The sequence below is a fragment of the Nerophis lumbriciformis genome, linkage group LG07 (genome assembly GCF_033978685.3).
Source record: "Nerophis lumbriciformis linkage group LG07, RoL_Nlum_v2.1, whole genome shotgun sequence".
NCBI classification, from domain to species: Eukaryota; Metazoa; Chordata; class Actinopteri; order Syngnathiformes; family Syngnathidae; genus Nerophis; species Nerophis lumbriciformis.
In genome coordinates this window covers 31,155,668-31,181,981 of record NC_084554.2, presented here as the reverse complement: position 1 = coordinate 31,181,981, position 26,314 = coordinate 31,155,668, and the positions used below count along the sequence as shown (strand labels likewise).

At 39.7% G+C, this 26,314-nt stretch overlaps 1 protein-coding gene across 3 annotated transcripts; it reads right to left on the bottom strand.

The window, feature by feature from the left end:
* Positions 1-1,309: 1,309 nt before the first annotated feature.
* On the bottom strand, positions 1,310-24,405 carry mak (male germ cell-associated kinase). Of its 3 annotated transcripts, XM_061965467.1 has the most exons (16): positions 24,311-24,405; positions 16,680-16,960; positions 13,810-13,864; positions 13,614-13,735; positions 12,643-12,725; positions 9,931-10,063; positions 9,687-9,858; positions 8,306-8,473; positions 8,002-8,241; positions 7,736-7,935; positions 5,888-6,027; positions 5,671-5,805; positions 5,068-5,145; positions 1,816-1,935; positions 1,591-1,680; positions 1,310-1,476 (listed from the first exon to the last, which is right to left on the bottom strand). In XM_061965467.1, exons 2-16 carry the CDS (start codon positions 16,781-16,783, stop codon positions 1,310-1,312), a joined length of 2,007 nt encoding a protein of 668 aa, XP_061821451.1. In that variant the 5' UTR covers positions 16,784-16,960; positions 24,311-24,405. The 3 variants fall into 3 exon arrangements, with proteins under 3 accessions (XP_061821451.1, XP_061821449.1, XP_061821450.1); XM_061965465.1 differs by having other exon boundaries at positions 1,591-1,935; XM_061965466.1 differs by lacking the exon at positions 5,068-5,145.
* Between the last annotated feature and the right edge of the window lie 1,909 nt (positions 24,406-26,314).

Here is a 26,314-nt window from a genome sequence, read left to right as displayed (position 1 = left end):
TGTCCAACTCAAGGCTTGAGGGCCACATTTGACCCACCGCATCATTCAAAGAAGCCTGACGTATCATCTATTATATGGCCCAGTCAACTGGTGAATAACATTTAATTTTATACATTATTTACAGAAAAAAAGTGGTATTGGTCTTTTATTTTTCTTTACAAATAAAATAAAAAATCCAACAGATATAATAATAGATTATACATTTTGTATTTTTTTACATTTTTATTTTCTTTTATTAATCTCATTTACGATTTTTTTTAAATGCTATATTGTGCTCATCTTAAGAGTTAAATATAAAATGAAATATTTATACACTATATTGCCAAAAGTATTTGGCCACCCATCCAAATGATTAGAATCAGATGTCTTAATCACTTGGCCCAGCCACAGGTGTATAAAATCAAGCACTTAGGCATGGAGACTGTTTACCGTATACAAACATTTGTGAAAGAGTGGGCCGCTCTCAGGAGCTCCGTGATTTCCAGCGTGGAACTGTCATAGGATGCCACCTGTGCTACAAATCCAGTTGTGAAATTTCCTCGCTCCTAAATATTCCAAAGTGAACTGTCGGCTTTATTATAAAAAAAATGAAAGCGTTTGGGAAGAACAGCAACTCAGCCACGAAGTGGTAGGCCACGTAAACTGACAGAGAGGGGTCAGCAAAGAGGTCGCCGACTTTCTGCACAGTCAGTTGCTACAGACCTCCAAGCTTCATCTGACCTTCCAATTAGCCCACGTACAGTACGCAGAGAGCTTCATGGAATGGGTTCCCATGGCCGAGCAGCTGCATCTGAGCCATACATCACCAAGTCCAATGCAAAGCATCAGGTGCAGTGGTGTAAAGCACGTCGCCACTGGACTCTAGAGCAGTGGAGACGCCTTCTCTGGAGTTATTGCAAGTAAAAGTTTAAAATCAGCTTGTCATATTGACTTCTGATTCAAAAGCAAGTTTTCCATCAGTTTGTTGGTAAATAATGATAATCAAATGAAGGGCCAGTTGTGTAATAATACCATGAGGCGATTATATGGTTTCACTTTTTCAAACAGCTCTGAGATGTGACCCACAATAAAAATTAGTTTGACACCCCTGATTTAGCATATTGATTCACATTGAATTGGTTGTGGTGTTTTAATGCACAAAATGTTTCAGCGTGGCCCCCAGCATTCATTTTTCAGTATGCTGCCCTCGGTGAAAAAGGTTTGGACACCCCTGCTGTAGCTTGTTGGAATAAGAGGGGCACATTTAGTATTGAATATTTTAAGAAATGTCTATTAAGTGTAATTCTACCTTGTTCTAATCAAGCACCGACTACCGATTTCCACCGTACTTGGAAGCCCAGTCCACCCTGCCGTGGACCGGCTGCACGGCCGGACCTCTGGCCAGGAGATTCCCCGAAGTTTTTCCCAAGGCTGAGTAGCTACTCCCCTTCATCACCTGACTTCTGATCTCTGTCCTCCGTTTCCATCCGTCGTAATCTGGAAGAACATGTCAGTGTTTTTACACCTAAATCATCTACTAGTATTGTGCCTTTTGCATTATGTGGCGTTATCTATTTTCATAACTACGGCTACCATTGCAACAGCCAATACCTTCGTTAGTTTCACTCAAAGAAGAGATGGACTTGGGCTTTGCCTTTTTTGGTTTGTCTTTTTTAATTTCAGGAGAAGAGGAAGGATTGACTGAAAGGAGGGACGAGTGAGATAGTGAATGTAAATACTGTACTCCGAAAGTTTGAACAGCAGAAGAAAAAGCAAAGGTGGAAGATTTTTGGTGAGTATGATAAGTGTCTGTTAACATGAGAAAGTAGTCTTTACTTGTGTGATGGCCAGCTATTGGCGCCAACTGGATCCTCTGTGCCACGGAGCCAACCTCTTTCTTTTGAAACGAAGGGATGTAGCCAGCAGATAGGTTATACTTGGTGCTCACAACATTTCCTGAAAAGGAAATAGACAACAAAGTCAACAAAAGCAAAGAAAGCTTTGAAGCTGGAATTTACGCCTGTTCTCGCGATCAGACTTTAGGAAACTCCCCCTTGGGCAATCTCCTGATCAGTTCCAAACTTGAGCTGGTTATAGTAGACAGATATTCAAGACTAAATTGTAAAGCTCCTAAGTTTTCATGGTGGTGTATAAGTGGAGCACAGCAGTGAAGCTTGAGGATTTTTAAGTTGTCGTTACTGCATGTTAGATGCTAATAGGTGTCTTCCTGCACCGCAAAACCAGTTTTACAAAGTTTGGTGGACATGGCAATTATGACAAGACTCTTAAAAAAAGGCATTGATGAAAAACAAACCGTATTGTAATTTCCAGACTTTTTCCCCACACTTTGAATCCTGCGCTTTATACAATGTTGTGGCTAATTTATGGATTTTTCCAGGTTCACAAGTTTACCATGTCGCCAATAAATTTAGCCTTATCACATCAGAGCAATGAAATTGCCAAAACTAGTCACTGTGCACCAAGAAAATTGTTCACAATAAATCAAAAGCACTCACACAATCATTCAGTCAGCCATTTAGCGCATTATGGACTCACCCTTGTCATGGAGAAGAAAAGACGAAATGCACAAAACGTAGCCCCAAAGCCGAAGACGATTGACTATCAAAAAAGTAGACAGCCGCCGCACAATACGGAAATACACAACTATTAACGGGCCCTGTGCGCCGACAAAGATGGCACAAGCCAAGTGAAAGCGAAAACAAGCCCATGAAAATATCAGACAATGCAACCCCAAGTGCCCTCAACTCTGATATTGAAGAAGATGTCCCCAGTGTACAGAAGGAGACAATGACAATGACCGCGCTCAATTACTTTTCCGGTAAGTTACTGTATGCCGTGTTACAAGTATTGTCTTCTGGTAAATTTGTGAATGAACACAAGCGCCTGTTTAAATATTTAATTTTTCAATATGTACTGTACACCTGCGGTTTATAGACTTGTGCGGCCAATATATTCACCAAATACATTTTGTAAAAAAATTCAGTGGGTGCGACTTATAATTAAGTCCGGAAATTATGGTATAGATGTATTTTATTGCAGTTTGCTTGGAAATTACTATCATCGGACACATTTCTAAAATCTCTAGTGGTTGTACTACTAGAGCAAACTCTTCCTAAAGCAAGAATATTCATCCATCCATCCATCCATTTTCTACCGCTTATTCCCTTCAGGGTCGCGGGGGGCGCTGGAGCCTGTCTCAGCTACAATCGGGCGGAAGGCGGGGTACACCCTGGACAAGTCGCCATCTCATCGCAGGGCCAACACAGATAGACAGACAACATTCACACTCACATTCACACACTAGTGCCAAATTAGTGTTGCCAATCAACGGCGTGGCGCAGTGGAAGAATGGCCGTGCGCGACCCGAGGGTCCCTGGTTCAATCCCCACCTAGTACCAACCTCGTCATGTCCGTTGTGTCCTGAGCAAGACACTTCACCCTTGCTCCTGATGGGTGCTGGTTAGCGCCTTGCATGGCAGCTCCCTCCATCAGTGTGTGAATGTGTGTGTGAATGGGTAAATGTGGAAGTAGTGTCAAAGCGCTTTGAGTACCTTGAAGGTAGAAAAGCGCTATACAAGTACAACCCATTTATCATTTATTTATTATTTAACCTATCCCCAGGTGCATGTCTTTGGAGGTGGGAGGAAGCCGGAGTACCCGGAGGGAACCCACGCAGTCACGGGGAGAACATGCAAACTCCACACAGAAAGATCCCGACGCCGGGATTGAACTCACGACCTTTGTATTGTGAGGCAGACGCACTAACCCCTCTCAACTAAACTGTTTTGGAGGCCACATTTCCAGAAAGCTAAGAACCATGAGAGGCCAGACTTCTCCCTTCACTATTGGTCTTTTTTTTGTATATTCCGGAGAACCAGCGTCCTCGGCAGTAGACATTTGATTTTGGTCTATTTATTTTGTCAGAGTTACAGGAGCACTCTGCTTTTAATAATGACCTTCTGCAAAAATGTGAGTTTTTAGAACTGAACTGGCGATCTACCAGTTGAATAGCACCCCAAAAAAGAGAGGACCTATAAGATGGAACTTTGAGGAATGGCACAAGTTGAACGAACGACTACCGACTGCATCTGAAGTAAACAAGCCACGGCAACACCTTAGTTACATAAATCACATCAGGAGAAAATATGTGTAACTGTCAAAAATGAGAGGACTTAAAGGGATGCCTGACGAATGCCACAGTTGTGTAAATCACAAGTTTGGACCCACGTGTTCTATCTATGCAAGCAAGGTTAAAATGCCAATGCAAGGATCTGCCAATGTGTGTACAGTGGTCCAAGTTCCTCTATACAATAGGATCATGGTAGTGTTTTTAGGAATTGGCTGCAAAAATGTTTGTTTCCCAAGTTTTGAACTTAACTTTGGGGCCGGTATGGTGTCTTTCCGGGCCTTATTTGTCCCCCAGTCCGCTAGATGGTTCATATGACCCCTCTCTAATTTCAACCAATGCTAAATGCCAATGCTAAATTGCAAAGCTTTTGAGATTATATCATGGAATGTTGGTGTAGCATGCTGTGCAATGTAATGTTTCACCTGAAAAAAATAAATAACTGTGATCGTCCTAATTGGCACAAAATAAATTAAGTGAATGAGTGCTGAGATAGGCTCCAGCGCCCCCCGCGACCCCAAAGGGAATAAGCGGTAGAAAATGGATGGATGGATGGAGTGTTAAAAGTTTCCCAAAAGACGATTAAGAACAAGTCATTGAAGTCATTCAACAATTTAAGTGACAGTCAAAGGAGAAGATGGTTATCAGCGTAATTAGTCAAATGCACCATTGTTTCTCTATAAAGCTATTGCAGTAGTAGTGCTATTTAACATCTATTTAGCAACTGGAGTTCTTAATTTTCCCCAGTGTCACCGTGTATTTGAACCCCCCGTGCCACCTGGGGAGCTTTTAGCAGTTGAAATCTTTCACATGTTAAGTCGTTGAGTGACTACATGAAGCTTGTTGCATCTGCCGCCATGCTGGTTGTTAGTTTATCTCTGTTTACCCTCCAGCCATCCCACTGTGTGCACTAAACGCTATAACCGTAATTGATGAATTACCTTTGGAGGCATCGATTTTCTCCAGTATTCTCTCCTTAAAAACGGGTTTCTCTGGGGGACTTTCCACAGATTTAGAGGCTTCTCAGGTAGAGAAAAGAGGAAGTTGAATGAGAAAACAAGAACATGCAACCACTGCTGAAAGGTGAGCAGAAGCAAAACAAACACGGGTGTTTGAAGGTGTATAAGTGGGGACAGGGGTGGAGATGAGAGCCATTTAAGGAACACAGTCCACAGTCTTAATCTCATGAATAAGCAAGTGAGATGGAGAGACGGGGTGAGCGCACGAAGACCCGGTAAGGAGGGAGCACAGCGGGTAGCGATATTGTGTATCTGTCTGAATGACAAATGAATTCTAGAGATCTTGCGGAGATCCCTAAAGTCGCAGACACTTAGGCTCGCTGCGACAACACAGCTTTGTCAATGGACCCTGTAACTACTGCTCGGGAGACATTAGCTGCATCATTAGCATTTAGGGCCTCTTTTGTGCCAGAGAGGATAATAGGGTGCGCTGACAGAAGCCGGATTTCTAATGTATAGCAAATGAGGCCTCCAAAATATTGCACAGTACAAATCCAGCGAACATCATGTGGTAACAATTCTTACCTGGTTTGGCTCTTGTGGCAGACAATCCTGGTCCAATGGAACCAAGGGGTTTATTTACAGCGTTGGAGTTCTCCCACAAGTCACGTAACGTCATGCCACTCAGCTCCTTTTCACACGAAGTCTTGCCGATCAAACCTTGAAAGACAAACTCGTGCAGTCCAACGTTTGCTTCCATTTTTATTTTTTTTAGCTCTGGTCGCAAAGATGGCGGTCTTACCAGGCAGATATCTTGACTGGCTGAGATAATGCTGCCGTGCTGCTGATCCTGGTAGGTTTGGGTCTATTGGGCCCACCTTGACATTTTTTGGTAGTTTGGTAATGGTGCTGAAGGAATAAAGAGGTTTCTGCTCTATGGCCCTGTGGGGGGAAAACAGTAAACTTTCAACAGTCTGCTACTGTACCTACAGTCGACCATAGAACTCAAGAGTAGTCAGTGTAGAGCTTGAAAAGCACTTCATGGTCTGCTTCATAATGTCCCAGTACATTTTGAAATCATCCCTCAATGAACCACAGCTCCCCATATTAGCAGCATCCATGCACCCCTATGAGTATGACGCACCATGCTTGACTGTTAGCCAGGAATGGGTACTGAAAATGGTATTATTTTGCACCGACCAAATCCCACCGGTTCTAGCAGGCACCTATTCACATAAAATCCAACGGTGCCATGTTTTGGTACCTGGGTTGCACGTGACGTCACACCCGGTTGCCAACTCAGCCGGTTCTTCGCACTTTGACACTTGGCGATCACGCCAGCAGCACTGAGAGCGGATAAAGCCAAACTACCTCTAGGTAATGTTGCAATTGTCAATGCCAACTAACAACGTAGTAAAGCTCCACCTTTCCAAAAATGTGATAGCTTGATGCTAATATACATTGACTTTGCTATTGACATGCTGCTGATTAGCATTAGTGATTTTACATGACGGTTTCAACACCTACTAATTTGTTAATGAAAACTACAACTTAAAATGCACTTGTCAAACAAACAGCTGGTGTGTAATAAGGCAAAAGTACTGTTAAGTACCAGTATCGATTCCCAGGTACCGGGAATTGGTACCGTATCGGTTCAAATGTGAACGGTACCCATCCCTAGACACAACAAAAGTGTGTTCAGTGATTTTCAGTAATACTGTGATACAAGTTGTACACTGACTACTCTAAAGTATATCCAAGTTTACGTTCTGTAGTAGGGCTGTGTTTGAGGGCCACCTCCTATACCTCGTTATGGCTGCCCTCAGAGGGCCGCATGTAACCGAGAATAATATATGAATATAAATGTACAATTGTCCCAGACATAAATTGCTTTTAAATCATAAGCCAAGCAGATATTTACGTATTTATTTTTATTTCCATCCATCAATCCCCTCTTGGGGTCGCGGGGGGTCGCTGGAAAAGTCGCCACCTCATCGCAGGGCCAGCATAGATAGACAAGCATTCACACTCACATTCACACACTAGGGACAATTTAGTGTTACCAATCAACCTATCCCCTTTCAAAAATGTATTTTTACATAAATTATAAAATAGCTGTTGAATTATTAGATAATATTGAAATTTAAAAGACATGCAGTATATACATTTTTTCTGTCAAAATTCAAAAGAACAAATACATTTAGTAAGAAAGATAAAGTAGTTTTAAAGAGGGACTTATCGCAGGTATTTGTAATGATAATTGAATATAAATGTATAATCGCCTGATATTATTACACAAATGCCTATGCATTAGATTTTTTTTCTTACATACAATTTGATGGATAACTTGCTTTTAAATCATGAGTCAAACAGATAATGAATATTTTTTATTTTAAATGTTTGAAATATATGATAACATAATATTTGTTTCAATATTATTTCGAAGATATGCAATTGCATGCATTTTTTTCTGTCAAAATGGAATCAACAAATACATTTAGTAAGAAAGATAAAGGGTTATGGTACTTTATTGACGCAAATGATTTCCAGGCTTTCGCAGGCCATATGCTGTACTCTAATTTGGCCTTGAGTTTGAGATGCAATTTATAATATTTTGTAGAGTCTCCAACTAAGTTGTAACAGTACATACTGTGGCCGAAGTTCCTTCAAGTTCCTCTCCTCCTTGGACTTCCCCAAGCTGGGTTTCTTTGAGTGTGAGGCAGCAGTGTCCGATGCATCGGAATCATCCCAGCTATCCAAGGTCTTCGCCTCCGTCTGGCCCCAGCGCCGTCTGCCGCCCTTCATCATCCCTGTTCCACCAACGCTCTCATTTAACACTGATGTGACCTTCTGAGAACAGAAATCTAAGCTGATGACATTTGCCGAAATAATCTCACAACATCTACTTTGACTCACAACACAGCTGAGGCCTCCTTGTTTACTCTCAGCTTGAGGCACTGTGATCTGCTTAAGAGGTTGAGGCTGCTGGAGGCTTCTTGGGGAGGATTTGGAGGCTCTGTTATCAGGAGAGTGATCCACCTTAGGTTCTGAGACTTGCTTTTGGATTATCTGTCTGGGCTGGACCTTCTTGGCCTCTTGGCTGTGAGGACGAGGCCCTAAGATCTGCCCAACCTGGAAGTATGGGTAGCGCAGCGCCTATGGAGGAAAGAATACTGAGCATAGAAAAAACTGATAAAAAGTGAGAGATTAGTGTCTTTACCTGTACGGCGGTAGGTCTTTTTTTGGGGTCCCACTGCAGAAGGTCCTTCATTAGAGTAATCGCCTCACTGCTGGCATTGGGAATGAGTGTCTTTAGGGGCGTCGGCACACACTGAGGGAAGCGAAAGTTCATGGCGGAAGCCAGGTGGTAGCCCTCTGACCAGTCCAGCTATTGGAAATGACAATAACATGATTACAATCCGACACACTCTGTTCAGTGTCATGGCATGGACTGGAGCCTATCCCAGCAGCACTTAGTGAATGAGCGAAAAGGTAAGCCATGTGAACCAAGTACTAATATTCCAGCTTTCTATAACATTTATTTTTAAGAAAGCACCAAATTAATGTATTTAATCCAATATAAGATGGCCATGAATATAACTAATATTTTAAATAGTAAAGCACAAATTACATTTATTTGCTGCTTTGTAGTTGTTTAATGATTCTGATTTATTGATCACCATTACATTAAAATTAGCATCACAACTAGGGATGGGAATCTTCCAACGACTCACGATTCAATTTCGATTTGTGGGGTCACGATTCGATTCAGATTCGATTTTAGATTTAACATGATTCTCGATTCAAATGGATTCTCGCAAAATGATATTTGGTACTAACATTATAATAATGTCTTATCAAAACAGGATACAGGTTACAAAAGTTGCTCCTGGCTGCTGACATATGACATTTTTTAAATGTATTCTTAGAAGAAAAAAATATATATATATATACATATTTTTACTTTTTATTTTTTTTGTATCCATTTTTGAAAACTATGAATTGATTTAGCCTCAGAATAAACAATAATTGTGATTTGAATGCCAATATATTATTTTTTTGAGCACCCCTAATTATAACTCTTCTGTTTGTTAACATGCCCAATCACTTTTTTTTATAGCTGGTGTGCGTGAGTGACAAGAAGAAATGCTCTGACTTGCTTGGGATCGAATCGACCAAATATAAGAATATATACAATACAATTCATTATATAAAATAGATATATAGTATTGCTGTCAAATTATTGTTTTTTAAAATCCGATGAATCACACTTTTGATTTTAGATTAATGGTGATTAATCACAGGTTATTACTTGCTTGTATGATTTAAATTGACTTCAAAAACACCCCAATATTTGGACTCTCATGCAGTTTTATTGTCTGAATTTTATCCAGGAAGACATTTTAAATGAATTACTTGAATGTACAGTATGTCATTTATCTGTTCAAAACTTGGTAACAGTTTTAAGGTTAAGGTAATGGAACAGTCAAAATAAATTGCGTGACTAGTGCAATAATTCTTTGTGATGAATCAATTGACTAAACTCAATATTTTTTAAGTATTTTTATTAATACAAATATATATAATATGATTTTCCTCACCTTCTTGACAGTGCCTAGGACTTGGCAGATCTTAAAGATCTCATCCACTTCACTGTTTCCTGGGAAAAGAGGTCTGAGCGTGTAGAGTTCAGCCATGATGCATCCCACAGCCCACAGGTCTATAGGAGAACTGTAAGTGGACGACCTGAGCAGAACTTCAGGTGCACGGTACCTATGCATAGGCAGAGTAGTTAGTAAAATAAACAAGAAAGCATTAGGTCAAAAACAGTGATGTGTTCATCACCATCTTGTCGAAACGTAGTCAGTGTAAGGAGGTTTGGAGCGGATCTCCCGGGCCAGTCCAAAATCTGCTATCTTGACCAGTTCTGGGCCCATGCACAGGAGATTTTCTGGCTTCATGTCTCGGTGGAAGAAACCTGTAAATGAGACCTTGGTGAGATGGCTTAATACAAACCCCGTTTCCATATGAGTTGGGAAATTGTGTTAGATGTAAATATAAACGGAATACAATGATTTGCAAATCCTTTTCAACCCATATTCAATTGAATGCACTACAAAGACAATATATTTGATGTTCAAACTCATAAACTTTATTTTTTTTTGCAAATAATAATTAACTTAGAATTTCATGGCTGCAACACGTGCCAAAGTAGTTGGGAAAGGGCATGTTCACCACTGTGTTACATGGCCTTTCCTTTAAACAACACTCAGTAAACGTTTGGGAACTGAGGAGACACATTTTTTAAGCTTCTCAGGTGGAATTCTTTCCCATTCTTGCTTGACGTACAGCTTAAGTTGTTCAACAGTCCGGGGGTCTCCGTTGTGGTATTTTAGGCTTCATAATGCGCCACACATTTTCAATGGGAGACAGGTCTGGACTACAGGCAGGCCAGTCTAGTACCCGCACTCTTTTACTATGAAGCCACGTTTATGTAACACGTGGTTTGGCATTGTCTTGCTGAAATAAGCAGGGGCGTCCATGGTAACGTTGCTTGGATGGCAACATATGTTGCTCCAAAACCTGTATGTACCTTTCAGCATTAATGGCGCCTTCACAGATGTGTAAGTTACCCATGTCTTGGGCACTAATGCAACCCCATACCATCACAGATGCTGGCTTTTCAACTTTGGGCCTATAACAATCCGTATGGTTCTTTTCCTCTTTGGTCCAGAGGACACGACGTCCACAGTTTCCAAAAACAATTTGAAATGTGGACTCTTCAGACCACAGAACACTTTTCCACTTTGTATCAGTCCATCTTAGATGATCTCAGGCCCAGCGAAACCGACGACGTTTGTGGGTGTTGTTGATAAACGGTTTTCGCCTTGCATAGGAGAGTTTTAACTTGCACTTACAGATGTAACGACGAACTGTAGTTACTGACAGTGGGTTTCTGAAGTGTTCCTGAGCCCATGTGGTGATATCCTTTACACACCGATGTCGCTTGTTGATGCAGTACAGCCTGAGGGATCGAAGGTCACGGGCTTAGCTGCTTACGTGTAGTGATTTCTCCAGATTCTCTGAACCCTTTGATGATATTACGGACCGTAGATGGTGAAATCCCTAAATTCCTTGCAATAGCTGGTTGAGAAAGGTTTTTCTTAAACTGTTCAACAATTTGCTCACGCATTTGTTGACAAAGTGGTGACCCTCGCCCCATCCTTGTTTGTGAATGACTGAGCATTTCATGGAATCTACTTTTATACCCAATCATGGCACCCACCTGTTACCAATTTGCCTGTTCACCTGTGGGATGTTCCAAATAAGTGTTTGATGAGCATTCCTCAACTTTATCAGTATTTATTGCCACCTTTACCAACTTCTTTGTCACGTGTTGCTGGCATCAAATTCTAAAGTTAATGACTATTTGCAAAAAAAAAAATGTTTATCAGTTTGAACATCAAATATGTGGTCTTTGTAGCATATTCAACTGAATATGGGTTGAAAAGGATTTGCAAATCATTGTATTCCGTTTATATTTACATCTAACACAATTTCCCAACTCATATGGAAACGGGGTTTGTATATATAACTATGTATATATACTGCAGTGGTACCTCAACTTAAGAGTGCCCCAATTAAAGAATGGTTTAAGATAACAACTGTCTCTCGGCTAATTGTTTTGCTTTAAGTTGCAAGCAAACATTTTAGGTAGAAGCATCATTGCCATTAGTTGGTGTAGCGAACGGTACAGTGAACCCCGTAGGATCCGCCCAAAACATCTGGTCTTTTTTGCTAGCAGTAGTTTATCGCTAGAGATTGACATAACTTTTGTTTTTCCCAAGAATGGGAAAGAAAAAAGTGAGTGTAAAGGACAGTGCTGAGAAGAAACCGTCAATGATATTCATTAAATTAAATAAAGAAATCATCAAAAACATGACAACGAGTGTAGAAAACTTGGTGAAGCAGTTGGAGCATATCTGTGCTAGTCTGCACCTGCACACTGAAGCAGAATGAGTCATTAACGCCAGCCAAGGATGTTAAAATAGCTAAACAGTGGATATTCATCAATGAAAATATGGAGAAGCTGCTGATAGTGTGTTTGATGGAGAAGCAGCTGGTCGCAGATCCTGTGGAAGTCCACTCTCCAAGGTAAATACTGTACATTATTACTTCATAAAACTACTGTAGTTGTTAGTAGTACATTCTATAGTTCTATTGTTCTATTCAATGTTTATGATCAGAAAGGTTTTTTTCTTTTTAAAAGGCATGTTGCATGTTAAAATTGTGCTACTTTGAGTGGGCCAACCACCATTTATATTGATTTGAATGAATTTTAATGGACAACGTTGGTTTGAAATATAAGTGTTTAAAGTTAAGAACTCCGTCACAGAACCAATTAAAGCTCATAAGATAAGGTACGACTGTATCTCTGTTATGCAAAACACAAATGTCCACCCGAGGGGATGCTGGCTGTAGGGGAGGATATAGAATAAAACAGCCAAAACATGCTACTTTGGAAACAGGAAGCGGCGACTGAGTGAGACTACTTACCATGCTTGTGTACAAAAGCCAAGGCAGAAATCACTTGAAACATGATGTTCCTAATTTCGTTCTCTGAGAACATCTTATTCTCTCTACCAGAAAAGAAAGAAGAAGAAAAGAAGGATAATAGGGGAAATTTAGCACAAAAAAAAGGCACATGCGAAGTAGAGTAGATGTGTGAAAACCAATAAAATAAGCATCCAACTAAGAGTTTATTCTCTACTGTATAGAAATAGGCAAGAGAGTTAGGTCAATTAGAGCGGCGACAGAGGCTCCACAAACTACAAGATTTCACCAAGGCATCTCAAATTTAACCAAGAAGCTTCATATTATGAGAGGACATCTCATATTTAACCAAACATCGTTCAGACTCTGTGATTAAATCTCAAATTTAACAAGCAACTTCATATTATGAGAGGAAATCTCAAATTTAACCAAGAAGCTTTGTATTATGAGAGGAATCCTCAAATTTAACCAATAAGCTTCATTTTATGAGAGGAAACCTCAAATTTAACCAAGAAGCTTCATACTATGAGAGGAAACCTCAAATTTACTTAAAAAGTTTAATTTTATGAGAGGAAATCTAAAATTTACCCAAGAAGTTTCATATTATGAGAGGGTATCTCAAATTTAACCAAGAATCTTCATATTATGAGAGGAAACCTCAAACTTTACCAAGAAGTGCCATATTATAAGAGGAATTCTGAAATTTACATAAGAAGCTTCATATTATGAGAGGAAATCTTGCAGTGTGAAGCCACTCTTAAAGGGACACCTACCATGTTTGTGAATAAAGGACAGGCCTTGTAATATCTGATAGCTTATGTTTCTTATCACTGACTCAGGGATTAATTTCATTCTGCGAACATAAAATTCATACAATATTCATAAACCAAGCTACAGTGTCAAAGGCCATAACAGGTGCGGCATTTTAATTTGGTAATGGTACCGTCAACTGTGGTAAAATTACAGTTTCTTACCTGTCCTTCATGAGCTGATAGAGGTTCTCCTTCATGTATTCAAAAACAAAGTACAGGTGATCGTTTTCTCTGATAACTTCCTTCAGTTTGACAACATTTGCATGGTTCAGCTTCTTCAGCGACTGGGACATGTAAAAAATGAAATATTGTAACTTGTGATAGCTTTTTACTCTTTTCTGCCAAACAACTTCCTTACCTTCACCTCTCTTAGGTTCATGCATTCTTCCCACGAATAGAATTTCCTTTTCATTCTGTGGAAGAAAGTGAAAAACTGGCGTTAATTTGTATGACAAAGTCAGCAAAAAATCTTGGAACAAAGCATCTAGTAGTAGTTTTGTTGTTTGCATTGGTTAGGGTTAGAACAGAGGAGGTGATTTGAATATTTTACATTACTTCACTTCTCCACACGATAATAAACACAGATTAAATGGTATCCAACAGTGCTACCAAATATTAAACATGACATATATGTTTTTTCTACTTCTGCATTTACACTACAATCCCACCTGTTAACACAATAGTCAAAGGAATATTAGATCTCCTTATGGAATTATGAATGTGTTAAAAATGTGTTGATATATTTTCCTCCTGCCAGTTTTGGGACTCCCTTTCCATGATGTAAGCAACCTGACACACCCCGCTCCTACTTTCACTCCCTTTCACCACGCCACACGTATTGTCTTACATGGTAACCAAACAATCAAGCAAGCAGTGGACATGTCATCGGGTATCTCATGTATTATTGAACCCCGCTGAAACAAAGACATAGAAGCCGTTTATTATTATTTCTGTTACCCTTGGCGATGGGGTGAAATAAGTTGAGAGAAAGCTATCAAAACTATTATCCTCTGAAGGCGTGTTTGATACTGTACGGCCCGGTCAACTCGTGAATAACCTTTCATTTATACATAATACAATATTTATAGAATAATATCTTTACAAAAAAGTTGCAGTACAACTAGGGGACTCTAACAGACTTAAAGGAACTGTTTGTTTCAATGTGTTGTAGGCATTATATTTTCTGGTTTTGAGCGCATAAAGCTATACGCCCCACGTAATACACACGCATTAGCTTTGTTTGTAATTGCTTGGTTGAGTATGGCTTGCTTAGAATGTATGGTACGGTTAAATACGCTGTTGTTAGTGTTTTGTTTATATTTCCATTTTATTTTCAAACTTCCTAAAGATTTCGTACTTGTACTTGAATTTCTGAGAAATGTATGAAAATATATTTGGTATATAAAAATTACAAAAAGAGAGAGAACATGCATTGGTATTATTCACCGCCTTTGCCATGAAGCTCAAAATTGAGCTCAGGTGCATTCAGTTTCCACTGAGGATTCTTGAGACGTTTCTACCGCTTCATTAGAGAGTGCATCTGTTATAAATTCAGTTGATTGGACATGATTTGGAAAGGCACACACCTGACCATAAGATCCCACAGTGCATGTCAGAAAGAATATTGAGAGTATTGAGCAAAAACTGGGAATACATGCATGTTTGGGTGTAGCACTTTAAATACTTTTCAGAAGCACTGTGAACTAAAATACTTTGCCTTAAAATGGTTGACAAAGCCTAGGTTTATTTTTCTTTAATCAATATTAATCAATATTTACTATTCTTTATTTTTGGTTTGCATTTTCTTTGTATTTCCAATCAACCCTCTGGAGCATATGCAGTTATGTGCCGGCAGGACAAAAAAGTCTATAGGAGTTACAAGTTTTTGGATTCATATTTTTTTTCTAATTTTTTTGCTCAAATCTCTCAATCAACTTCAGTTCTAAATAAAAAATAGCCAACTAATATGTCATATTCTTTTAGTTTTTTGTTTTTTTACATTTGAATCCCCATTTAAGCTAATTGTGTGTGACTGTTTCAAGGTACTGTGATGAGGTGGCGACTTGTCCAGGGTGTACCCCGCCTCCCGCCCGATTGTAGCTGAGATAGGCTCCAGGGCCCCCCGCGACCCCGAAGGGAATAAGCTGTAGAAAAGGGATGGATGTTTCAAGGTATTTGTCGCCTTTCACACCCTCCAGTTTTCATCCAATCGGAACTGTTCAAGTATCAAAACATTTGGCTGGGCCAGGACTCAATGGCAACCTTATTTTGCTCTTCCCAAATATCCCAGATTACCAGGAATTCCTGGTTTTACGGGACAATTTTTTTGAAAATGAATGGGCCACTTTTCAAACTTACACAATTCCAACATTTCTCATCTGATTCATACCTTTCCACCATCCATACACGGCATCCATTCTGGACATTCAAGCCAACATGTTTGCTGGTTAAGAACATTCCCTGATTACCAGGAATTTCCACTATTAAAGGGAATCATTTGGCGATGTAACCCCTATTCTGACCCTTGATGCTGAGTGCCAAGTAGGGAGGCAATGGGTCTCCATTTTTACAGTCTTTGGTATGACTCGGCCGACGTTTGAACTCACGGCCTTCCAGTCTCAGGGCGGACACTCCAACCGCAAGGCCACGGAGCAGGTTTATTATTATATATATATATATATATATATATATATATATATATATATATATATACATATATATATATATATATATATATATATATATTTTATACAACTATTTTCACCCTTTTTTCTTTTGACGACTTCTCGCACATTTTTCATCCGATTCCCAGAGCGTTCCTCTTAACCAGGACATTCAAGCCATCTATTTTTTTTTTCGTCACCAAAATTCTTGCTTTTCCTGGTATTTCCATTTTTCTGTTCCGTTTCAAATAACTATCATGATAACTAGAATTGTTGCTGCATAACCATCACACAAAATATGAATTTAATGGTTAGCTCACACGTTAGGACTGACTGGCAGACGTCTACAGTTATGCTGTTTCCGTGGCAACCATACAGTAGAGAAAGTAGAGGGAGATATGGCAGGAACAGGAAGTTGGATACAATAAGGAAATCAGTCTGAAAAGGCTTGTTTAAACATACATTTTGCTTTTGATTCATTTCTACAAGCTTTTTTTTACCAGAGTGCCATCTGCTGGATGATGAGCGAACGCTAACAGTCTTATAAAATGATCAACATCCTCACCGTTTAATAGCCACCAGTTCTCCAGACTCGTTGCTTCTCCCCATCAGCACACTGCCGTAGGTGCCGTCACCCAGCTGCTTCAGCGTGGTGTAGCGGTTCATCATGGCTCACGAGGCTTTCCTCAGCTTCATCGACTTGGCAAAATAGTTTCAAGTCATCTGTAAGGGTTTTGTTTTTTACTGTGGCAAAACTTTAAAATTCATCTTGCAAGGAAGGAGGTGTCACTGTTGAAAGGGCTGGAGTGGGTCATCGTTGGTTAGCAGTCCGCCATAGCGAACCTGCTGGAAAGAAATGTGTTAATCAGCAACAGGTTGATAAAAAAAAAAAAGCATGATAAATCACACAGCCTGCTCGGTGTCACACCAGGACACGTCAACATGCACACCCAAGGGAGATGACATAGTCAGCTCTCAGCAGATTGGGCCAACAGAGATGTAAATAGGATGTTACATAATTGCCATGCTTACTGTTGTTCACTATGGCAAGCGGATTAGAGTGACAACACTGATCACATTGTTTAACGTTCACACAAACAACTATCAAGACGCTCTTTTTTTAAAGATTGACACTGGTATTAATTTATGACGAAAAAATAAAAACTTACAAAAAAAATGTATCTGACAGTATGATGAGAAAAAATTTAAAGTCCATTCATCCATCCATTTTTAACCGCTTGTCCCTCTCGGGGTGGCGGGTTGTTTGGCGCTTATCCCAGCTGCATTCAGGCGGAAGGCGGCGTACACCCTGGACAAGTTGCCACCTCATCGCAGGGCCAACACAGATAGACAGACAACATTCACACTCACTTTCACACACTAGGGCCAATTTAGTGTTGCCAATCAACCTATCCCCAGGTGCATGTCTTTGGAGGTGGGAAGAAGCCGGAGTACCCGGAGGGAACCCACGCAGTCACGGGGAACATGCAAACTCCACACAGAAAGACCCTGATCCCAGGAATTGAACCCAGGACCTCCTTATTGTGAGGCCCAGGCACTCCAAACTTGTGATTTACACAAGTATGGCATTCCTCAAGGCAGCCCTTTAAGTCCTAACTTTTTGGCAGTAACCCTTTTTTTTTTTGCAATGTGATTTATGTAACAAAGGTGCCAGAACAGGGTGGAGTGCCATCTCCGGGTTGGGGAGGAGACCCTGCCCCAAGTGGAGGAGTTCAAGTACCTAGGAGTCTTGTTCACGAGTGAGGGAAGAGTGGATCGTGAGATCGACAGGCGGATCGGTGCGGCATCTTCAGTAATGCGGACGCTGTATAGAGCCGTTGTGGTGAAGAAGGAGCTGAGCAGGAAGGCAAAGGTCTCAATTTACCGGTCGATCTACGTTCCCATCCTCACCTATGGTCATGAGCTTTGGGTTATGACCGAAAGGACAAGATCACGGGTACAGGCGGCCGATATGAGTTTCCTCCGCCGGGTGGCGGGGCTCTCCCTTAGAGATAGGGTGAGAAGCTCTGCCATCCGGGGGGAGCTCAAAGTAAAGCCACTGCTCCGCCACATCGAGAGGAGCCAGATGAGGTGGTTCGGGCATCTGGTCAGGATGCCACCCGAACGCCTCCCTACGGAGGTGTTTAGGGCACGTCCAACCGGTAGGAGGCCAGGGGGAAGACCCAGGACACGTTGGGAAGACTATGTCTCCCGGCTGGCCTGGGAACGCCTCGGGATCCCCCGGGAGGAGCTGGACGAAGTGGCTCGGGAGAAGAAAGTCTGGGCTTCCCTGCTTAGGCTGCTGCCCCCGCGACCCGACCTAGGATAAGCGGAAGAAGATGGATGGATGGATGGAAGGTGCTGCTGTAGCGTTTTTACTTCAGATGCAGTCAGTAGTCATTTGTTTAACTTCTTTAGTTACACTAGTGGTGTTCTTCAAGGTTCTAGGTCCTCTCTTTTCATTCAACTAGTAGGCCGCGGGTTCAGTTCAAAAATCTTGCCAGAGGATCGACTTAAATTTTTGCAGCAGATTATTAAAACACTAGAGTGCTGTGTCATAGAAATGATCTTTAACTAGCCTTTTTGCAGAAAGTCCTTAAAAACAGCACAGCACTCTAGTAACTCTGACACAATAATAGACCAAAATCAAATGTCTAGTGTAGAGGATGCTGGTTTTAGATTGATAGAGAAGGCAAATTAGGTTCCTCAGTCCTTAGCTTTCTGGAAATGTGGCCCCAAAAACTATAATATCCTTGGTCTTTAAAGGGAAACTGCATTTAAAAAAAAAAAATTCTCAATCATTATGAGAGATAAGAACACACGTCTTTTTTTTATTAGGATTTTAAAGATGATAGAGATAGGCTCAAGCACCCCCCGCGACCCCGTAAGGGACAAGCAGTAAAAAATGGATGGATGGAAAAAAATGCTTGGACGATGCGGCTAATGGGAGTCACTGTTGTAGCCTTCAAAGCCCTTTAAAACTTCAAAACCCTCCATCAATGTTTTATATACACACTGCAAGTCTAGATATAATGTCATAACAGACACGTTCATAACATTATGTAATATGTTCAATATTTACTGTGTTTTGGTCATTTTAATCATTGCCAGAACTAATTCCTAGGCGCATTGATTTCCGTTTCCATAGCAACACACTTCCGATTTCTGGCAACAACTTTGGGTTCCTACTTCCGGACACTAAGGCGTTTGTGTCTTCTAATCATGGCAGACTTGGTAATAGACAACGAAGACGACTATTTTTGGACAAATGAAGATTCACAACCTTATCTTTTTGAAGCTGAATTAATGGTGGACAAACTACTGCTTATAGAAGTCAGCACGAAGAAGAGGATGAAACGTCCCCGGCCAGCTGGACCAAACGCACAACTGTCCATCGAGTGAGTCACATTTTAACATTGGCCATGATACACGCAGCACGTCATTACAACTACAATATATATGCTGTCTGGCTAGCTGTGTACAAACAAAACATGAAAAGTGGGCTAATGCGTCACAGATACTGTAATATTATTGTTCATGTTTTTCAGTCAGTACAGATTGTTGTCCTATTGCAGTGTTGTGCATTACTCACTCAAACGTGTTTTGTGTTGTTGTAGAAACTAGCTTTTTTCTTTCCGTAGTTAGCTTTTACTGTTATTACCAAGGCACGTCGATGTGTTACTATAGAAAAATAGTTCCTTAATGTTCCCTCTTAAAATAATAATGTTGCTACAGCTTGGTTTTTTTTACAGATTACAGAACGTAAATGAAGTATTGTTGACATTTTTTAAATGCATTTTTAAAGTGATTTAGAGGTAGAATTGATTGCCCCTATTAGCTGCATTGCGAGCTACCTAGAACGAGACGATTTTTACATGTTACAATGCAAAAATATATAAAAAAAAACTTTTGTCTTCTTGTCTCTCATAATGATTGCGAACGATAGGCAAAATAAAAACAAAAAAAGTGCAGTCCCCCTTTAAAGTGATTAAATATTTGTTTAGAAATTGTTCAGTTCGGTTTGTTTTTTTTCTTTAGGAACAAAACTTGCATTGTAAATAGTTAAATGTAACTTGTGAGTCTTGCAGGGTAGGTTTATGCTCGGAATACTGTTTATTATCGTAAAAATTGCAACTTTATGACAAACTCTAACATGCACTGAACCACAGTTCGAACACTTGACTTTCTTATCCACCAACTGTTCATACTTAAAGGTGCCATATGTAGAAATGTGGCCAGAAATGGTACTGCCGTGGTAGCCGTGCTAATGTTGGAACGCATTTCCTCAGCATTTCTGCAAATTGAGAACGAAATACCCATACACACATAGGTTGTTCTTGTTGAAAATATACTATTCCCTGTCAGTTGGATGACACATCGACATACAGGCTAACGGGCATATATTTCCCCCGTTAGCCATGTCATTGATCGGGCTAGCATGCTCAGCATTCGTTGCACGAACATACTAGCTTTGTTAGACAAGATCATCGACTGTATTGGACAATATAGTTTACATACGAAATGTCAATTTCCATTTATTACAAGTAATAAGAAAACCTATATGTCTGACTTACCCATCAAGAAGGAAATTAGCAATCGTCTACATCTTTCAAAGGCATCCCCGATACAAATCCTCGTTTTGTTCCTGGCTTTGTCATGAGTAAGTTTAGAATCATAACGACGCCTTTTGGAATTACTAAGGTCTGACATGTTTAGTAACTTTACCAGTGGCAGTAGCTCGACGAAGATGACGGTGCGTAACTGGCAACCTGGATGTGACACACTCACAGACTTTTTAATTGGTCAAACGGTGGAGGGCGGGGCATCGAAATGAAAACAATAACAATATTTCGGGGCTGTATATCTAATTTTGAAATGAGCATATCCCGGCTGAACTACTGTTATCAGTTATGAAGGTATTCAGAAAGAACATGACTTGTTAATGCCTTTTGACATATCATAACGATGACTTTACAATAAATTATTACATATGGCACCTTTTAATGTTTGTCCCTTTGATTACTGTGCAATATGTGTTTATAGCGCTGAGTATCATCATAACCCCCATATCCAATATCTACTCACCATTACTGTAAAACCCCTTCAATATGTGCAATATCTACATTTATTACTGAATGTGCAATAACCCACACATACTTTTTCACACATGTTTATAGTTATAACAGTGGCAGGCCGTGCGTTTCCTACCTAGGCCTTCAGTGATCTCCAACTTCAATGATTACCTCTCAAAATACCATAATTGATGTCACCACGTGATCATTGCTGGAGAAATACTATACAGGAACACATTTACACCCTACTGTGCATTGAATCACATCAACAGTGTACAAAACAGGTTATTTTCTGGCGCATTTAAAAATCAATTAAAACGCATCAGCAATTAACACATTAACGTAAATTTCTCTGCTTGGCTTATGCAACTTCCGGTCAATAAAGTTTGATTCAAAGTACACACTTCTCAAAGATATAGTAACTGCCCTGACCACATGATGACGACAAATACACATGTAACAATGTTAATTAAATGACAAGCATGACACACTTTAACAACAACAGTTTATCACTTTTAGTTGTAACAGAACAGCTTACTGTCAACAACTTGTGATCTGATTGGCTATCACCACTGTCTCTCAACTGTATGAGTTCTCAAATTCATCCGCTCACGGTGCCGATGAGTATCCAATCACAGGACACGTAAATGTCACGATTAACTAAAAGGCCTTACTGACAACAATTCGTGATCTGATTGGCTATCGCAACTGTCTATCAACTGTATGTCCCTGTTCGCTTACAGTGCACGGACGCCTGCATTGTTGATTCTGAAAGCCCCGGGCAGATTTGGTACAGCATGGCAACATAAGCAAGCTGAATTCTGATTGGATACAAACTAAAACTAAAAACAACGTAGCACTGGAACGAGCATAATATGACATGAAGAGAATATGAATGATTTGAGATATTTAGGGAAAGTAAATTACAAAAATGTCTTTTATCTTTAATTATGATCAGGATTTCTGGTTATATTAGGCCAGCAGAGAAGGCCTTGCTGGCCCTGACAGCACACCACTGGTATAGTGACAATAAAATGAATTTTATTCTATTCTTTTTTTTTTTCAATCTTGAGTAAGACTTTTTATACAAAGTCTTTAGTCTTGGAGTATGATTATTTTGACTTCAGTTTTTCAATTAATATTTTTTTGCAATTTTCTAAAGCAGTGGTTCTTAACCTGGGTTTGATCGAACCCTACGGACACACCCGACTCATCGTGTAAATAAAAACTTCTCCCTATCGGTGTATTACGGATACGGCAACAGCAGACGTCACACTGATTTGCAGGTGTGTAATTTGTTGTGAGTTTATGCACTGTGTTGGTTTTGTTCTTTGAGCAAGGTGATGTTCATGCACGGTTCATTTTGTGCACCAGTAAAAAAAACGTGGTAACACTTTAGTATGGGGAACATATTCACCATTAATTAGTTGCTTATTAACATGCAAATTAGTAACATATTGGCTCTTAACTAGTCATTATTAAGTACTTATTAATGCTTTATTCGGCATGGCCTTATTATAACCCTAACCCTCTAACCCAGTGTTTTTCAACCTTTTCTGAGCCAAGGCACATTTTTTTCATCGAAAGAATCCCGAGGCACACCGTGAGCAGAAAACATAGAAAAATTAAACTCAGCAGCCAATATTAACAATAAAAGGTCGTTCTCGCAATTGTTGGATATGAATTTAAACCATAACCAAGCAAGCATCACTATAGCTCTTGTCTCAAAGTAGGTGTACTGTCACGACCTGTCACATCACGCCGTGACTTATTTGGAGTTTTTTGCTGTTTTCCTGTGTGTAGTGTTTTAGTTATTGTCTTGCGCTCCTATTTTGGTGTTGATTGTCATGTACGGATGTAATTTGTGGACGCCGTCTGCTCCACACGCTGTAAGTCTTTGCTGTCGTCCACCATTCTGTTTTTGTTTACTTTGCAGCGAATTCAGTTTTAGCTTCGTTTTGCATAGCCATCCCTCAGCTTCAATGCCTTTTCTTAGCGGCACTCGCCTCTTGTTTATTTTTGGTTTAAGCATTAGATACCTTTTTACCTACACGCTGCCTCCCGCTTATTGTGATCAGGACGAACCGTGTTCCCGACATCTACAAAGCAATTATCTACCTGCTGCCACCTACTGATATGCCGAGCTCCAGACAGTACAAACACTCAACAACGGGCACGTTATTTGCGGATTATAATTACTGGTTTGCATAAAATATTTTTAACCCAATTAGGTGAAATTACGTAATGTCCCACGGCACACCAAACAAAATCTCATGGTACAGTAGTGTGCCGCGGCACAGTGGTTGAAAAACACTGCTCTAACCCTGGCCCTAACCCTCTAATCCTAACCCTAACCAAATAACTCTAAATTAAGTTTTTGTTGCTTAGAATATGTTCCCCTAGTGTCCAAAAAACTCTAAATTAAGTCTTTGTTACTTAGAATATGTTCCCCATACTAAAGTGTTACCAAAAACATATAACTTTGTCTTGAATTTGAAAAAAAAAAAAAAAACATTTTATTTTTCACTAAAGAAGGGTTCGGTGAATGCGCATATGAAACTGGTGGGGTTCGGTACCTCCAACAAGGTTAAGAACCACTGTTCTAAAGTATTGTTTGTATTTAAACTTGCTACCATACAAGAATAAATAAATAAATAAAAGTTGAATGCAAGCTGTTTAGCTTAATGGAGTTTGACCCTTGACTCCACAGCAAAAGAGGAACGCCTATTTGCTTCAATAATAAAAAGTCCCTATAGAGTTTCACATGTGAATTTTTCAAAATGCAGCCCCTCCTTCAGCGAGCTTCTGAATGAGTAAGAAGGATTGCCAGAGGACAGCTGGCCTGCACTCCAACCTGTTGTTAGGGTGGATTTAAAGGGAATTAAAATGTGTTCACGTCATTCGGTAGCGGTCATCTATAACTGAGGTGAAATTATCCAGCTTGTTCACTTGTCGGTAAACTACACATTTCAAAATAAAGGTATGATAAATGCTGTTTCTAAGCTGATATAAAACATAGATAAGGAAAATAAATGATCCATGCTGTGGGTGACAGCTTGTGGTCATTGAAAAAGTCGAGCTCTCGCACACTCAAATATGTTCAAATCTACATCAGCAAACTTACCGTTTAGGGTGTTGTTGTCTTTATTTCCTGCTGGAGCTGCTGATAGCAGCACTCGTCAGATAGAATTCATGCAGCGTGTTAAACCTAGCTCTTACGATAAGAGCGTGTGTGTGTGTGTGTGTGTGTGTGTGTGTGTGTGTGTGTGTGTGTGTGTGTGTGTGTGTGTGTGTGTGTGTGTGTGTGTGTGTGTGTGTGTGTGTGTGTGTGTGTGTGTGTGTGTGTGTGTGTGTGTGCTCTCCATGGAAACACACGAACGCAACGCTCCCCTCTTCAGTCCGTGTGACGCGCAATGCATTGTGGGATTTGTATTTCTTTATATTACCAGGCAATCTTGGTAATAAAAAATGTCATGTTATATCATAATACTGAGCTTATAAATGTATTATTGGTTTGCTAGGGATATTCGGAACTTGCAACCGTTTTAAAATACGTCTGTTCTGTTTTGTTCCGTTTGCTTAAATTGACGGCAACTGAGAGGGTTCAACAAAATGCAAATTTAAGAGCAGAAATACCATAGAAAATAATAAGTTGACAAGTTAGTTAGTGTACTACACAACATATCAAAACAAAATATAAAATATAGCACAATAATTCAAAATGGGATTTTTTTAAGGCAGAGCAGAGTTTTACTATGGCAGAAGGGGAAAAGGGCTATAAACCAATATTGGTAATAGTAACAATTAATTGTTAAAACATTTTTTTGTCAAAACAGAACATCCGGCGTCATATTGTGAACTCCTCTGCAGTTCTAAAAACATACCGATAGAGGGTAGTGTAGTCCATCAAGCAAAAATGTAAACTGTAAACGAAAAGCAGTATAGACTTAAAATGGTAGGAAAATAAATTTACCTTCAAGGTAAAGAAGAGTTGTATCATATGTAAAAGGGATATACAACCACTATTGGGTTCTCAATATTAAATAAATACGTAATCATTAACAAAAAAGGTATCCTGTGACATCCATCCATCTATTTACTACCGGTTGTCCCTCTCAGGGTGGTGGGGGTGCTAGAGCCTATCGCATGCTTTAAAAAAATAAAAAAATAAATAAAAAAAAAAGCAAAATTTTGGATAAGAAATATTGTATAGAAATACTTTTTGTGGTAGCATTTAAAAAAAAAACATTTTTAATATACAGTATATCTTTTTTTGGTTCTTTCTGCTCCTTTTTGGACACAATGTTTATATGTAAATTGTATTTTAATATTACTATTGGGTTTTATTTTGTTCCAACAATTGACAATATTGTATTGGAGATGCTATGTATCTTTTTTTGAATTGTGTAGATGAGGAGTATTTTGGGTTTGTTGAGCCTGAAATAAATAAAAAAAAATCTAAATAAATAATATTACCAACATCTGATTTTTGTTTGTTTGCTAATCAAATTGAAGCCTTTAAATTACACTAATGACATGACAGGACACTGTTCATAAAGTGGTACGCCAACTTCGGAGTGCCCCAACTTTAGAGTGTTTTAAAAAAGAGCTGTCTTTTTGCTTTAAGTTGCAAGCAAAAATTTGAGTTAAAAGCACCCCTGCCATAAGCTGGTGTAGCAAATGTCAAAATGAGCCTGTAAGATTTGAGCAAAACTGATGAGCTTCGTGCATTGGGGTGGAGATGTAATCAAACTCTCATCAGACACATTTTACCTTTGGCCTTGTAGGTATATTTATTGTATCGACAGTAACGTAACTGTGCTGCCACGCTCCACATGGAATAACTCAAGACACCGGAACAGGTAGCATAGGTGTCAGACAACACAGAGGTAAACACTGCCCTCTAATGGACACGATGGGTAAGGGCGTACAACAGTACCACACTTAACAAAAACATTTGTTTTTACCCGCTAGCATTAGCTTAGACTAGAGCTAAAGATGGACATACTTTTGTTTTTCCAACCATAGGGAGGAGAGTGAAGGACAGTGCTGAAATAAAGAAGTGGATGATATCAATTGAATTAAAGAAAAAAATCATCAAAAACATAACAGCTTGTAGCATGCAGAC